The sequence below is a fragment of the Schistocerca gregaria genome, chromosome 6, assembly GCF_023897955.1.
Source record: "Schistocerca gregaria isolate iqSchGreg1 chromosome 6, iqSchGreg1.2, whole genome shotgun sequence".
NCBI classification, from domain to species: Eukaryota; Metazoa; Arthropoda; class Insecta; order Orthoptera; family Acrididae; genus Schistocerca; species Schistocerca gregaria.
Window position 1 is genome coordinate 33474333 of NC_064925.1, and position 14101 is coordinate 33488433.

Sequence of the window (14101 nt, forward strand, 5' to 3'; positions counted from 1 at the left end):
GACAGGGAATCAAACCCTGGCCCACTTGCATGGGAGGCAAGCATGGTACCACCCAGCTAAGCAGATGGACTCTTGCATAGAAACAACACATGACTGTGCAACTTTCCTAGACACCATTCAAATAAGTGTAATTGGTTTCTAAAGTCTTTGTCATGCAGCTCTTGATAGTGTCAGCTCTCCAGGCTCATGACTTGGAACTTGCTTTCAGTTATTGTCAGCTCACGTGTGTCCAAAGGGTCCATAGTATGTGAAATGATCTGCACACTACCTAATTTCAACGCCAGAAAATATCCTCATATTCCACTGAGCATCAGCATCGGGAAAAGCCAGGCAGAATTACTGAAAGAAAGATGGGAATTTATTTGAATGATAACAGCAAATATTTATTTGTTTATTATTTATTAAAAACAATAATTAATGATGATGTAAATAAAATAGAAAGAAACTTCCACATGGGAAAAATATATTAAAACAAAGATTCCAAGACTTACCAAGCGGGAAAGCGCCGGTAGATAGGCACAATGAATAAAACACACAAACACACACACAGAATTTCGAGCTTTCGCAACCGGCGGCTGCTTCATCAGGAAAAAGGGAAGTAAAAGCAAAGATGAAAGGATGTGGGTTTTAAGGGAGAGGGTAAGGAGTCTTTCTGCTCCCGGGATTGGAATGACTCTTTACCCTCTCCCTTAAAACCCACATCCTTTCATCTTTCCTTTTCCTTCCCTTTTTCCTGACGAAGCAGCCGCCAGTTGCGAAAGCTCGAAATTCTGTGTGTGTTTTTTATTCATTGTGCCTATCTACCGGCGCTTTCCCGCTTGGTAAGTCTTGGAATCTTTGTTTTTAATATAAAAACAATAATTAAATCTACATAATTAATTATTTATATTCTAGACATGTTAATCCTCTTTGAAGACTCTTTCCAATCCACAGAAAAAAGTTAGTAATTCCAGTTGGAAAAAAAGGATTATGCAGGAGATATAAACACTAAAATTTACTTGTATATATCTGAAAATTTGTCACATTGTCCACAGTTGCGCTTATCAAAAACTGCACCTTGACATATTTTTTCCTTTAAAGGTATATTTGGTGTTGTGGATCTTAACTTCATCACTGTATATTGTGCAATATATTTTGAAGTCTTGCAGTTCTTACAGTGTTTTTAAGCAGGTACATAGTTCACAGTGAAGCAGATGTTTTGCCATATCTGATTGGACAGCCACAGACCATGTGGTCCTCACACGACAGTGAAGTCTCATTTTGGACAACATTGTTACAAAATTATATCTACGTTTTTGCTTAGTTTATTATCTCCAGCTTGACAATAGCTGCACAATAATAGGATGATATTTTATCTTTTGCCTTCGAGAAATGTCTGTCACTTCATATTCCACAAGGCTACAGTTCAGTTCACACCATACATTCTACAGTTCCTACATAAGTTTGTTGACTTTTACTTCATCTGTGCTGTGAGCAAAATCTCATGTTTTGTATTCAATTTATATTTATTCACTCTCATATTTTCCCCCAACCTTTTTCTCCTTCTTTTTATAGTTCTGTGTCAAGGGATTATAAACAGATCTGCACTGAAAAAAGCAACTGGTGAGCAGCCATATCACCTATAACAACCTGTCACAACAATGGGTGGAAACTGCCTCCCTGTACACATACCACTGCTCCCTCTGCAGTGGAAAAAAATATCATCTACACAACTAGATGCTTACTGCGGATATTCTGCAGAATGGAAACATGCTGTGAAATTAGCCCATTTGTGGAATATGGTCTGGAAGAAAATATCTTTGAAACCTGTATTGTGTCAAAAATGTTTAGCAACCACAGACACAAGACCAAATTTATGATTGTGTCCTCAATATCGGTTGAGGTGTTACATGTCACATGTATTCCATGGTCAACTTTCCTGCTTTGTTGATCCAAATTGCAACTCTCTGCTGCTAGAAGGCTCTGAATTGTAGTGTGTAATGTGGCAGAACGTAATGTAACTATGTTGGTGCACGAGAAAGTGCCTAGACATGTGAAAGCACAAATTCAGAGAGTGTGTTCACACATGGCACATCCTCTCTGACAGCATGAGCACTCAACCTCTGCAACAATCCAGCACCTTCCACCTTCCAATTACTGCCTACTTGGCCCCATCCGATTTTTATCTATTTCCAAAATTTAAAGAACACCCTCAAGGACTTTAGTTTGGTAGTGATGAAATGGTAAAAGCAGAAGTCAGGTTGTGGCTCCATCAGCAAAGTCAAACATCCTACAGCGACGAAATCAACAAACTGCTCTCTCATTTGGAGAATGCAGGTGATTATGTCGAGGAATAAATATGTGGACTGAAAAAATAAAGATGTAGAATGTTAATAAACTTTGTTGTATTTCAAAAGCTTTGTGAGTTTTCACATAAAAAACCTGGAGGCGTTACTTTTCAGCTCACTCTCCAAAACTGTGCATTCTTTCCTGAAAGGAGTAAAGGTAAATATCAAGGTTGTTCCTTCAAATGGAACACAGTTAATTTCCTTTCCTTTCCTTCCCTGGTTGCAGAATGTGCTTGTAACTTACTGCTTCATTTTATCTCAACAACATAATTTAAATCTGTGCATTATTTGAAAATAAAATAATTTGTTTTTCACTTTCAGATTTCACATGAATTTAAATTACAAATATTAATTTTTACAATCCACTTTTGAGCGACTCTGTTACCTTCATTTCTCCTCCTATTTACAGTTTCTAATGTCGTTAAATATGAACGAAAGAATGGTTTTGACAATTTGATGTTGAGAATTAGACTCAATTATAATTTAATATAACTCAAATTATAATTTAGTAATTTTACTAAATAAATAGGGTTCTCAAATTATCTCATGTGTATGTGGATGGAAATCATCCATTTTTTTTAACAAAACTGTCTATTTATGTTCATCACTGGACTTAATTACAAGGGTAATTTAATAGCACTATTAATCCCCACGTAACCTATAGTTAAGTTTCAGGTTGTTTCTCACCTAGTTTCACAATATATGTTAATCAAGATGACAAAATTTTCCTTTATGAATTATAAAAGACATTACCTTCAATGAAAACTCATTGTAATTATGTAACTTATTTATAAATTTATAAATTTTTGACTGATTTCATCAAAAACAGAACTTGACGAAACATTTTCCTACTGATTACCATTTTAATTAATGTCTGTTAAATTGAAATTTTAACAATGGAAACTCCAGGTAGAAATATCAACAACATTGAAAAAAGGTAGATTGCTACTTACAGTAAAGAAGACTCATTAAGTTGTAGACAGGCACAATTAGAAGACATTTACATAAAGCTTTCTGCCACAGCCTTCATCAGCGAAAGAGAAATACACACAAGCAAGCAAGCAGCTCATGTCAGAACTGCCAGAGTTGGCGGTCATGTGTGCATGAGGTGTGCTTGCTTGTGAGCATGAATGGTGTGTGTTTCTCTTTTGCTGATGAAGGTTGTGGCTCAAAGTTTTGTGTAAATGTCTTTCAATTGTGCCTGTCTACAGCTTAATGTAAGAAGCAAGCTATTTTTTCCTACATTGTTAAATTGAAATTTAAGTGTTTCTTGAAAAGACATTTCATGTAGCTGTAAGGCTATTGAACAGCAATATGATTGTTTTTATACAATTAAATGGCCAGTTGGGACTATCACATCACATGCTGTACCTGTAATGACCTCCCTCCATGCCTTTCGCACACAGGTGGCAGCAGTGGACGGATCGTGGCGTGCTGAGACACCGCTCACCGTCACCGTCCAGGACCAGAATGACAACGCACCTGAGTTCGAGCACTCTTACTACAGCTTCAGTGTACCAGAGACGATGACTGGGAGCAGCTCTGAGGGCGACATCGGGAGTGAAGTGGGAGCATCAGGGCAGGGGCAGCAGCAGCGGCGGCAGTCGGAGGCAGTATTCGTGGGGCGTGTGGTGGCCACAGACCGTGACAAGCAGGGCCCCAACTCTGTTATCTCGTACGCGCTCCAGCAACCCTCCGATTTATTCACCGTCGATCCGGCAAGTGGCGACATCTTCTCCAAGCGGCGGCTGCGCTACAAGCACAGTGCCTCAATGGACCGCTCACCCGAGAACCAGTACTCCTTCACTGTCACTGCCACCGACAATGGCAAGCCACCCATGTCCTCGGAGTGTCTCGTCACAGTTGACGTTGTCGATGCCAATAACAATTCGCCTGAGTTTGAGACAGATACCTACTTCTCACCTGTGCCAGAGAAGGCTTCTGTGGGTCTGCGAATCATTAAGGTGAGTAGTATACTTCTTGCACATTTGAAGTGTGGCCCTTTTGTGATCAGTGAAAGTCAGTCAACTTCATGCTGTTATGGAATGTTTACACCCGTGGCCAGCATTAGCTATGTAACAGTTTCATGCTCCGTAACACTATGAATTCACTTCTTTTATAAGCTGTAAACTGACTGCCGTGGCAGAAGGATGCAGTGCTCATCGCAGTAGCCGATGGCTGTTAGCCAATTGCAAGTGTTTACTCCTGGTATCCTCCACATAAGAGACACCGTAAAGTGTGTGATTAACAGACTGGTGTTTGTAATAGCTACAACACACAGAGAGAGATACTTGCAACTCAAATGAACAATAAGCTACAAATTATGTACATGACAATACACAAATCATAAGGATTACAGAACTGTGCTGAATGTGAAGATTACACCATGACACTTTCAGGAAACAGTAGTCATTATTTTTCCTGCAGTTGGTCCATCTGTTAGTGAGTAGTCTAGGATGTTAAATGTTAGAAGAAGTACACAGCTGCCAATGTCATTAATATTGAGCAACTAATATTCTTCAGCAAAGGGTTGAGTTCAGTATTGACAATTGTGAGTTAGTCTCTCTGGGAAAATCTTTGTAAAACGGAGCATGTAACAATTACTAGGGAATCTGATAAGAGCTTGGAACACAATCGTACCTGTTTAATTGAGGTCTGAGAATGATGTAAAGTACATTGGTGAGACTGATACTCAAACATATCTAATGATTGAGCTGCTATTTGTACAATACAACACAGTCTGGATAAAGTGTTCTGTCAAACATGTTAGTGCAGAACTTCAGGAATCACTTTATAGGATTGTGTGAAAAATGTGTTGCCTCTCATTTTTCAGTCACATACTTAAACTGTAAATGTGACTGAATTTTTCTAATAAGAGAATACTGGTACCACTATTTTGCAGTATGACCAGAGCACTGTTCTCCAGTACCTGTCATTTTTATGTTCCCATCATCCTTTTTTATGGTATATCTTTCCAACTGACAGAGCTGCTGAAAACACATTGACACAGTTGAAGCACTAACATTAAAAGTAAAAAACAACAGCCAATGGTGAACATCAACATACATTTGGACTTTTTTAGCAAAACAAAGATCCCTGTAAATCAATAAACATTAGTTTCTTGTATCTCTACAGTAAATAGATGACCCAAAAGGTATTCCTATAGAAGTGTTATCCATAATGGAACACCATTTAATGTTGTTGTGGTACTGCAGCACATTATTTGGAAGACACAGAAATTAATCAGATGCACATTGAGGCATACACGTGTGTATTACATTACTGTAGACAATGTAAGGAGAGGGTAAGTGGGTATGGTGATAGTTGCTCATAAGTAACTTCATATTATTGAATTGGTGTTCAGATAAACTTAGTTAATATACTTTGTAGATCACGATTTTGTACTGACAAGTTTCAGTTCAGTGTTTTTCTGGCTGTAGCAATATTAGCTTGTCTGTACCTAGGAGATAATGTGTATTGTAGTGAGGAAAGACATCTAAAGGACCTAGTCCAGCAGAGCTAAATTTTAGTTTTTATGAAGAAATTAAAATATGTATTCAGATACTAGTTTTGTGTCACTCCAATCTTCAAAAAGATATCAGAAATATATATTCTGACAAATTATTATATTGATTCTTTAGTGGCTGTTAATTAAACTGACCTCTTGTTTCTGTGGCAGTAAATTTTTCCAGCCATGATCTTCATTAATCAATACTTTAGATTAAAAAAAAAGTGCATTTCCAAATCATATGAACGTACTCTGTTGTAAATAAAGTGATATTTGTGAATAATTTTTATTTTCTCTCGTAACTAAATTGTGTTAAACTATTGAAACGTATATGTCTTATTTATATTATATATTGTAAATGACGCTAAATAATTCGTATTTGCAAAGATTTTTGTAAAAAAGGTAAAAGCTATTTTCGGTGACTGCTTTCACTGACTGCCTTACGCAATGAGGAATCCATTTTCTTTGTTGCAAATGCTTCAACAAAGATTGGAAGAAATTTCAAGGCTTTGTTTCCTAAGCATGAAGATGAAATGTGATGGCATGTCTTCCTGGTCCCGCAACGCACCAGAATTGAATATAATTGAGCTATTTGAAATTCATATCTGGAATATAGTTTTTTTGCAAGAAATGGCACAAAATGTCATTCCTAACTATTGAGAATTTGTGTACATACATATCCAGGAGCGTTTTGGAGGTGGCCTTACAGTTTGGACATTCCCATCCCATAATATAAATGAATAAATAAAAATATTTTTAACATTGGTACAAAAAGATTGTGCATTCTTATGGTTTATTATCTATAACACAGTACCTCATTCCAGCAATGGAACAGTAATGCTAAAATATGAATTTAAAAAATCCGTTTCAATATATATTTTTACAGCAAGATGTGATTGTCCAGGTCTTTTCCAATTAACTTGACACTTACATTTCTAACTTGGTTATTTGATAAATCTGCTAGACAAAAACGTATAGTCTGCCTGTCAGTTGGTCTCCATGTAATAGATGCCCTATAATAACTGCCACATATTCATTTACATTTTTATAACAGTAAGTTCCTAACATTACATTATTTCAAAAGTCATTCCAATTAACTTTACTACTTTACATATGTTTTACATTGTTGATTGCACTGCACGTTGTTTAGTATTTTCTTGCGCATTGAATAACACCATGTTCATTCATTAAATAGTACTTTTACCACTGAAAAATTGTCCTTTTTGCATGTGTAATTATTTTGATTTTACTTTTATTTTTCTTGACAAGTATTTGGCTTGACTCTCTGCCCATATTTATTCCGTAATTACGAAAAGTATAAAAACTTGTTTTTCATAAATAATGATCATCTTGGAAATATCTTTGCAATGTCGCAGTTTCCGTGTGTGCATCCTACAAAAATTATGTTCACTTACCTTATGATGATTTCTTTTTCTGCAGTCCGGTCCACGTGTTAAAATGAATAATGTGAATCTACAGGAAAAGATGTAGTAGAACCTGTAGCATTGCACCTTCCCTTTCATAGTGTTCTTTCAAATGTGTACACACTCTGACTCCTTTCCTCATGTTGTTACATTAACCCTTTTGGGGCTCACTTCGCACTTGGTTTGCTACACTTAAGCTTGTTACTGATAACTGTGCCGACACCTACTACAAGTGTTTTTGCTGTATGTTCAACTGTAACATGGCAGTCTTCATGAATAATGTTGTCACTCTGGGTTTTTCGGTGAAGGAATTTACACTTGAACTGGCCAGTTAGGGCACTGCTTGTCAGCCATGTAGGTTCAGCCATTTCTGAACTGTTTTACCCACTTATAAAAACTTCCACAGTTTTTACAACTTTGACCATAGTGTGAAAGCATTCAAGAAAAGATGTTACCTCCAAAAAGCCAAAAACAGATCGGTGAATGCTAATGTGGAAACCTCAAGCGGACATGCCATTGTCAAGTGCAATATTGAGGTTATAAACAAAACTGTTTTTGCCTGTCAGCATTCACTGCTTCTGGGTAGGTTTAATAATGAATAAAAAAATAGGAATGCGGGTTAGCTACTACAAACAGCATAGTGAACATATTATTGTGGCCAAGATAGACACAAAGCCCACGCCTACTACAATAGTACAAGCTTATATGCCAACTAGCTCTGCAGATGACGAAGAAATTGAAGAAATGTATGATGAAATAAAGGAAATTATTCAGATAGTGAAGGGAGATGAAAATTTAATAGTCATTGGTGACTGGAATTCGCTAGTAGGAAAAGGGAGAGTAGTAAACATAGTAGGTGAATATGGATTGGGGGGAAAAAATGAAAGAGGAAGCCACCTGGTAGAATTTTGCACAGAGCACAGAGCACAGAGCATAGCTAACTCTTGGTTCAACAACCATAAAAGAAGGTTGTATACATGGAAAAAGCCTGGAGATACTGACAGGTTTCAGATACATTATATAATGGTAAGACAGAGATTTAGGAACCAGGTTTTAAATTGTAAGACATTTCCAGGGGCAGATGTGGACTCTTGACCACAATCTATTGGTTATGAACTGTAGATTAAAACTAAAGAAACTGCAAAAAGGTGGGAATTTAAGGAGATGGGACGTGGATAAACTGAAAGAACCAGAGGTTGTACAGAGTTTCAAGGAGAGAATAAGGGAACAATTGACAGGAATGGGGGAAAGAAATACAGTAGAAGAAGAGTGGGTAGCTTTGAGGAATGAAGTAGTGAAGGCAGCAGAAGATAAAGTAGGTAAAAAGACGAGGGCTGCTAGAAATCCTTGGGTAACAGAAGAAATATTGAACTTAATTGATGAAAGGAGAAAATATAAAAACGCAGTAAATGAAGCAGGCAAAAAGGAATACAAATGTCTCAAAAATGAGATCGACAGGAAGTGCAAAATGGCTAAGCCGGGATGGCTAGAGGATAAATGTAAGGATGTAGAGGCTTGTCTGACCAGGGGTAAGATAGATACTGCCTACAGGAAAATTAAAGAGACCTTTGCAGAAAAGAGAACCACTTGTATGAATATCAAGAGCTCAGATGGAAACCCAATTCTAAGCAAAGAAGGGAAAGCAGAATGGTGAAATGAGTATATAGAGAGTCTATATAAGGGCTATGTACTCGAGGACAACATTATGGATTATGGAAATGGAAGAGGATGTAGATGAAGATGAAATGGGAGATATGATACTGCGTGAAGAGTTTGACAGAGCACTGAAAGACCTGAGTCGAAATAAGGCCCCGGGAGTAGACAACATCCATTAGAACTACTGACAGCTTTGGGAGAGCCAGTCCTGACAAAACTTTACCATGTGGTGAGCAAGATGTACGAGACAAGCGAAATACCCTCATACTTCAAGAAGAATATAATAATTCCAATCCCAAAGAAAGCAGGTGTTGACAGATGCAAAAATTACTGAACTATTAGTTTAATAAGTCACGGCTGCAAAATACTAAAGCGAATTCTTTACAGACGAATGGAAAAATTAGTAGAAGCCGACCTCGGAGAAGATCAGTTTGGATTCCATCGAAATATTGGAACACGTGAGGCAATACTGACCCTACAACTTATCTTAGAAGCTAGATTAAGGAAAGGCAAACCTACATTTCTAGCATTTGTAGACTTAGAGAAAGCTTTGGGCAATGTTGACTGCAATACTCTCTTTCAAATTCTGAAGGCGGAAGGTGTAAAATACAGGGAGCGAAAGGCTATTTACAATTTTTACAGAAACCAGATGGTAGTTATAAGAGTCGAGGGACACAAAAGGGAAGCAGTGGGTGGGAAGAGAGTGAGACAGGGTTGTAGTCTCTCCCCGATGTTATTCAATCTGTATATTGAGCAAACAGTGAAGGAAACAAAAGAAAAATTTGGAGTAGGTATTAAAATGCATGAAGAAGAAATAAAAACTTTGAGGTTTGCCGATGACATTGTAATTCTGTCAGAGACAGCAAAGGACTTGGAAGAGCAGCTGAACGGAATGGACAGTGTCTTGAAAGGAGGATATAAGATGAACATCAACAAAAGTGAAACGAGGATAATGAAATGTAGTCGGATTAAGTCGGGTGATGCTGAGGGAATTAGATTAGGAAATGAGACACTTAAAGTAGTAAAGGAGTTTTGCTATTTGGGGAGCAAAATAACTGATGTTGGTCAAAGTAGAGAGGATATAAAAGGTAGACTGGCAATGGCAAGGAAAGCGTTTCTGAAGAAGAGAAATTTGTTAACATCGAGTATAGATTTAAGTGTCAGGAAGTCATTTCTGAAAGTATTTGTATAGAGTGTAGCCATGTATGGAAGTGAAACATAGACGATAAATAGTTTGGACAAGAAGAGAATAGAAGCTTTCGAAATGTGGTGCTACAGAAGAATGCTGAAGATTAGATGGGTAGATTACATAACTAATGAGGAGGTCTTGAATAGGATTGAGGAGAAGAGAAATTTGTGGCACATCTTGACTAGAAGAAGGGATTGGTTGGTAGGACATGTTCTGAGGCATCAAGGGATCACCAATTTAGTAATGGAGGGCAGCGTGAAGGGTAAAAATCGTAGAGGGAGACCAAGAGATGAATAGACTAAGCAGATTCAGAAGGATGTAGGTTGCAGTAGTTACTGGGAGATGGAAAAAACTTGCACAGGATAGAGTAGCATGGAGAGCTGCACCAAATCAGCCTCAGGACTGAAAACCACAACAACGACGGGTAAGATGGAGAATCATGTCATAAACCTTGGTCCTCTACATCCGTATACATAATCTAGCAACCACTGTGATGTGCATGGCAGAGGGTACTTAATATGGTACCTACAATAAGGCTACTTCCAATTTCAGTTACATACGGAGCATGGGGAGAATAACTGCCTAAACCTCTGTGTGTGCCATAATTACTGTAATTCGCCATCATATATCCCACTGGAGTTGTAATGGGAGGAATGAAAAATATCTCTCAATGTTTCACTTCTTAAGTAGGCTTTTGCGGGATAATCTTTGAGAGTCTCCCAGTTCAGATCTTTCAGCATTTGTGACACACTCCTGTGAGTCAAACAAACCTGTGACAATTTGTGCTGCCCTCTCTTTGTATATTTTCAGTGTTTTCTGGTAGGGCTAGTCCTGTTTGGTACAGGTCCCACACACTTGAGCGCTGGCCGGTGTGGCCATGCGGTTCTAGGCTCTTCAGTCTGGAACCGCGTGTCTGCTGTGGTCGCAGGTTTGAATCCTGCCTCGGGCATGGATGTATGTGATGTCCTTAGGTTAGTTAGGTTTAAGTAGTTGTAATTTCTAGTGGACTGATGACCACAGATGTTAAGTCCCATAGTGCTCAGAGCCATTTCTTAGCCCACACACTTGAGCGATATCCTAGGATGGGATGCACAAATAATTTGTAAGCAACCTCCTTTGTAGACTGCCTGCTTTTTCACAGTATCTTGCTAATGAACCTATGTTGCTCATTACTGAGCCTATGTGATCATTCCATTATCCCTATAAATTGTCACACTCAGGTATTTGTACAAGTCAGCTGATTGCAGTTGTGTGACTCATGGATACTGTAATCATAAAATTGATCTCTTCTGTGTTTTTTGAAGTATGCAATTTTAAATTTCTGAAAATTTAAAACAAGTTGCCAGTCTAGCACCTCTTTGAAATCAAATCAAGAGCTGACCATATATTTGTGTGTGTGTGTGTGTTTTTTTTTTTTTTTTTTTTTTGTACTTCATTACAAATAATTGCATCATCTACAAAACACAGAACACAGGGTGTATACAACCCGGTAGATCCATGAAAAACCCTGGAATTTTTTCATCTGAGAGAAAACCAGGAAAAAACCCAAGAATTTTTTAGAATTTCACTGTTTTCCATTGTTTAAGTTTTCAGTCAATTTTTTGTAATTTCTGCTGGTAAGAACCGATACTGTAACAAAGTATATTACTGTACCCTGCTACTACAGAATAATACTGCAGCAATAAAATATGAACGAGATAAATTATGAAAATAAAACTTCAGTTGCAAAGGAAATGCGCCCCATACAACAACAAAACACAGTGCTCAAACAAGCATCTGCCACCAGTAAAATGTGTCAAAGGCTTTAGGAAGGCCGAGGTCTACTTCATTGGGAATTTGGACATGCGAACGTGCACTATAAGTCGAATTATGTATTGTAATATGGTTCACTAAATTCCGATGCTCTTGGAATATCCTCTGATGTCTTGTTTCTTTTATGACACAATGTCTTACACATATGAACATACGGGCTTCCTATGTCATCGTAGCTGCACAAGAGTGGTGACGCCTGTTACCTGGCACTCTGGCAACTGGTGAAAATGATTTCTTAAATCACATTTGGCTCTCATTTAAAAATCAACTCTTTGAGGATGAGACATTTAGAAGAATTTCAAGCCCACAAGATTACATTTGTGTGATGTATCTTAAAGTGTAACATGCACAAAAGAAATCAACATTATATGTGAAAGCTTGACTTCTCTTAGAGCTCCTTGATCTATAGGCAGTGGAGAGTGGGCGTGGTAATTATGATGATAAATAATCACTTGCACTCTTGTCACTTACTATGAATACTTTTATTCTTGCATAGAGCACGTACTACAGAGAACTGATCTGGTAAAGATACAGTTGTTCCGCTACCGAAGGGTAACAATATTATTGCGGGGTGAACCAGTGGTTCTCCGGCCCCACAAATCCTAGAGACCAGTATTATGCGTGAAAACTTTGCTTTTCTTGTAGCAACACTGTGTATATTAATTTAAACCATTAACTTTTCCTATTTGTGTGTTCGTACCACTTAACAGCGATGTTCCTGTTGGCTGACTACATCACATGTCGTATGCTCTGAATGTCCGCTATCATTGGGTGGTTAGATCACGTGATGTGAGCTGTGACTGGTTTACTAATGCGCATCACAACTCAATTTGAATGCTTTGGAAAGTAACATGCATTGTTTGGTGGAATTCACATTTATACTTTCGTAATGCAAAAATGTGCAGTGTACATGTTGCTACACATCAAAGATCTTCCCAAAAAGTGTTTTTTCTCCCCTCCTGAGTTTCATTTTCTATAGTGCCAAGAAATTCTACACCAGTGTGTTAAACCATAGCCATTCAAAGGATTTATTACTTTTACAGTTCTGAGGGAAAGTGTATTTTTACTTAACACGGAAAAAGTGTATTTTCAATTGGGTGAAAATTTATTTTTAACGGGAAAAACTGGGGATATTTTATTTTTCCCCCTTGTCCACATATACACCCTGAAAACATCTGAGGTTACTATTGGAATATTGTGTGCCAGGTTATTAATGTACAATATGAACAACAGGGGTCCCATCACACATCCCTGGGGCACTCGGGAAGGCATTTGTGCTTCTGTTGATGATTCCTCATCCGAGATAACTTGCAGCATCCTCTCTACCAAGACTACATCAATATCAGTTTTGTTTGGTATCCCATCTATACTTTTGGTAATAATTGTTGGTGTAGTAGTGAGTCAAATGTTTTTGGGATGTCAAGAAATGCTGCATCCATGCACTTAACTCGATCCGTGGCTTTCATGTGAGAAAAGTCCAAACTGGGTTTCACATGATCAATATTTTCTGAATATGTACTAGTGGGCATGGAGATCATGCTGTTTGAGATACCTCATTATAATCCAAGTTAATATATTCTCTACTAATTTATGACTGAGTCAGTCACATTGCACACTGTATTAAGATGATGTTAATATTTTTCCAACAAATGTAAATGAGGATAATGGTGATGGGGGTAGCCTGTGGGTCCTCCTGTGGAGTGTTTGACAAACGGCAGGTCTGACATGTTTTCAGGTGACAGCACACGATGACCTAGATGTGGGTGTGAACGCCGAGGTGGAGTACGTGAAGACAGGTGCGGGCAACGGCTCTCAGTTCTTCCAGGTGGCACGTGACACAGGCTGGATCTCTGTGGCACGGGCCCCAGGCAGTGCCGGTGTGACATACTTGCTGGGGGTGCAGGCGCGTGATCATGGCGTCCCGCCAAGACACGCTGATGTCACTGTCACCCTGGTGGTCACCCCAGACAACCACCACAGCCCTGTCTTCAACACGCTTAGCTACCAGGTAAAGGTCTGACAGATGTCCTTAAATTTTTGAGAATGGTGTACAACAGTTCCAAATTCAGTATGTGGCTGTTCAGATCTGTTGTAGTGAATAAATTACATGCATTCATTGAAACTGACTTAACATGTTAATTGAAACAAGCTCAACTGGAAGGACAACTTTTGCTTTACTCTTTCC

General features: G+C 38.2%; 1 protein-coding gene across 1 annotated transcript in view; it reads left to right on the forward strand.

Moving 5' to 3' along the window:
* Positions 1–14101, forward strand: part of LOC126278037 (cadherin-related tumor suppressor) — an 817086-nt gene that overhangs the window by 649526 nt on the left and 153459 nt on the right. The window contains 2 exon segments of the mRNA XM_049977779.1: positions 3734–4291; positions 13652–13924. Of these exon segments, the coding sequence (XP_049833736.1) occupies positions 3734–4291; positions 13652–13924 (831 nt within the window).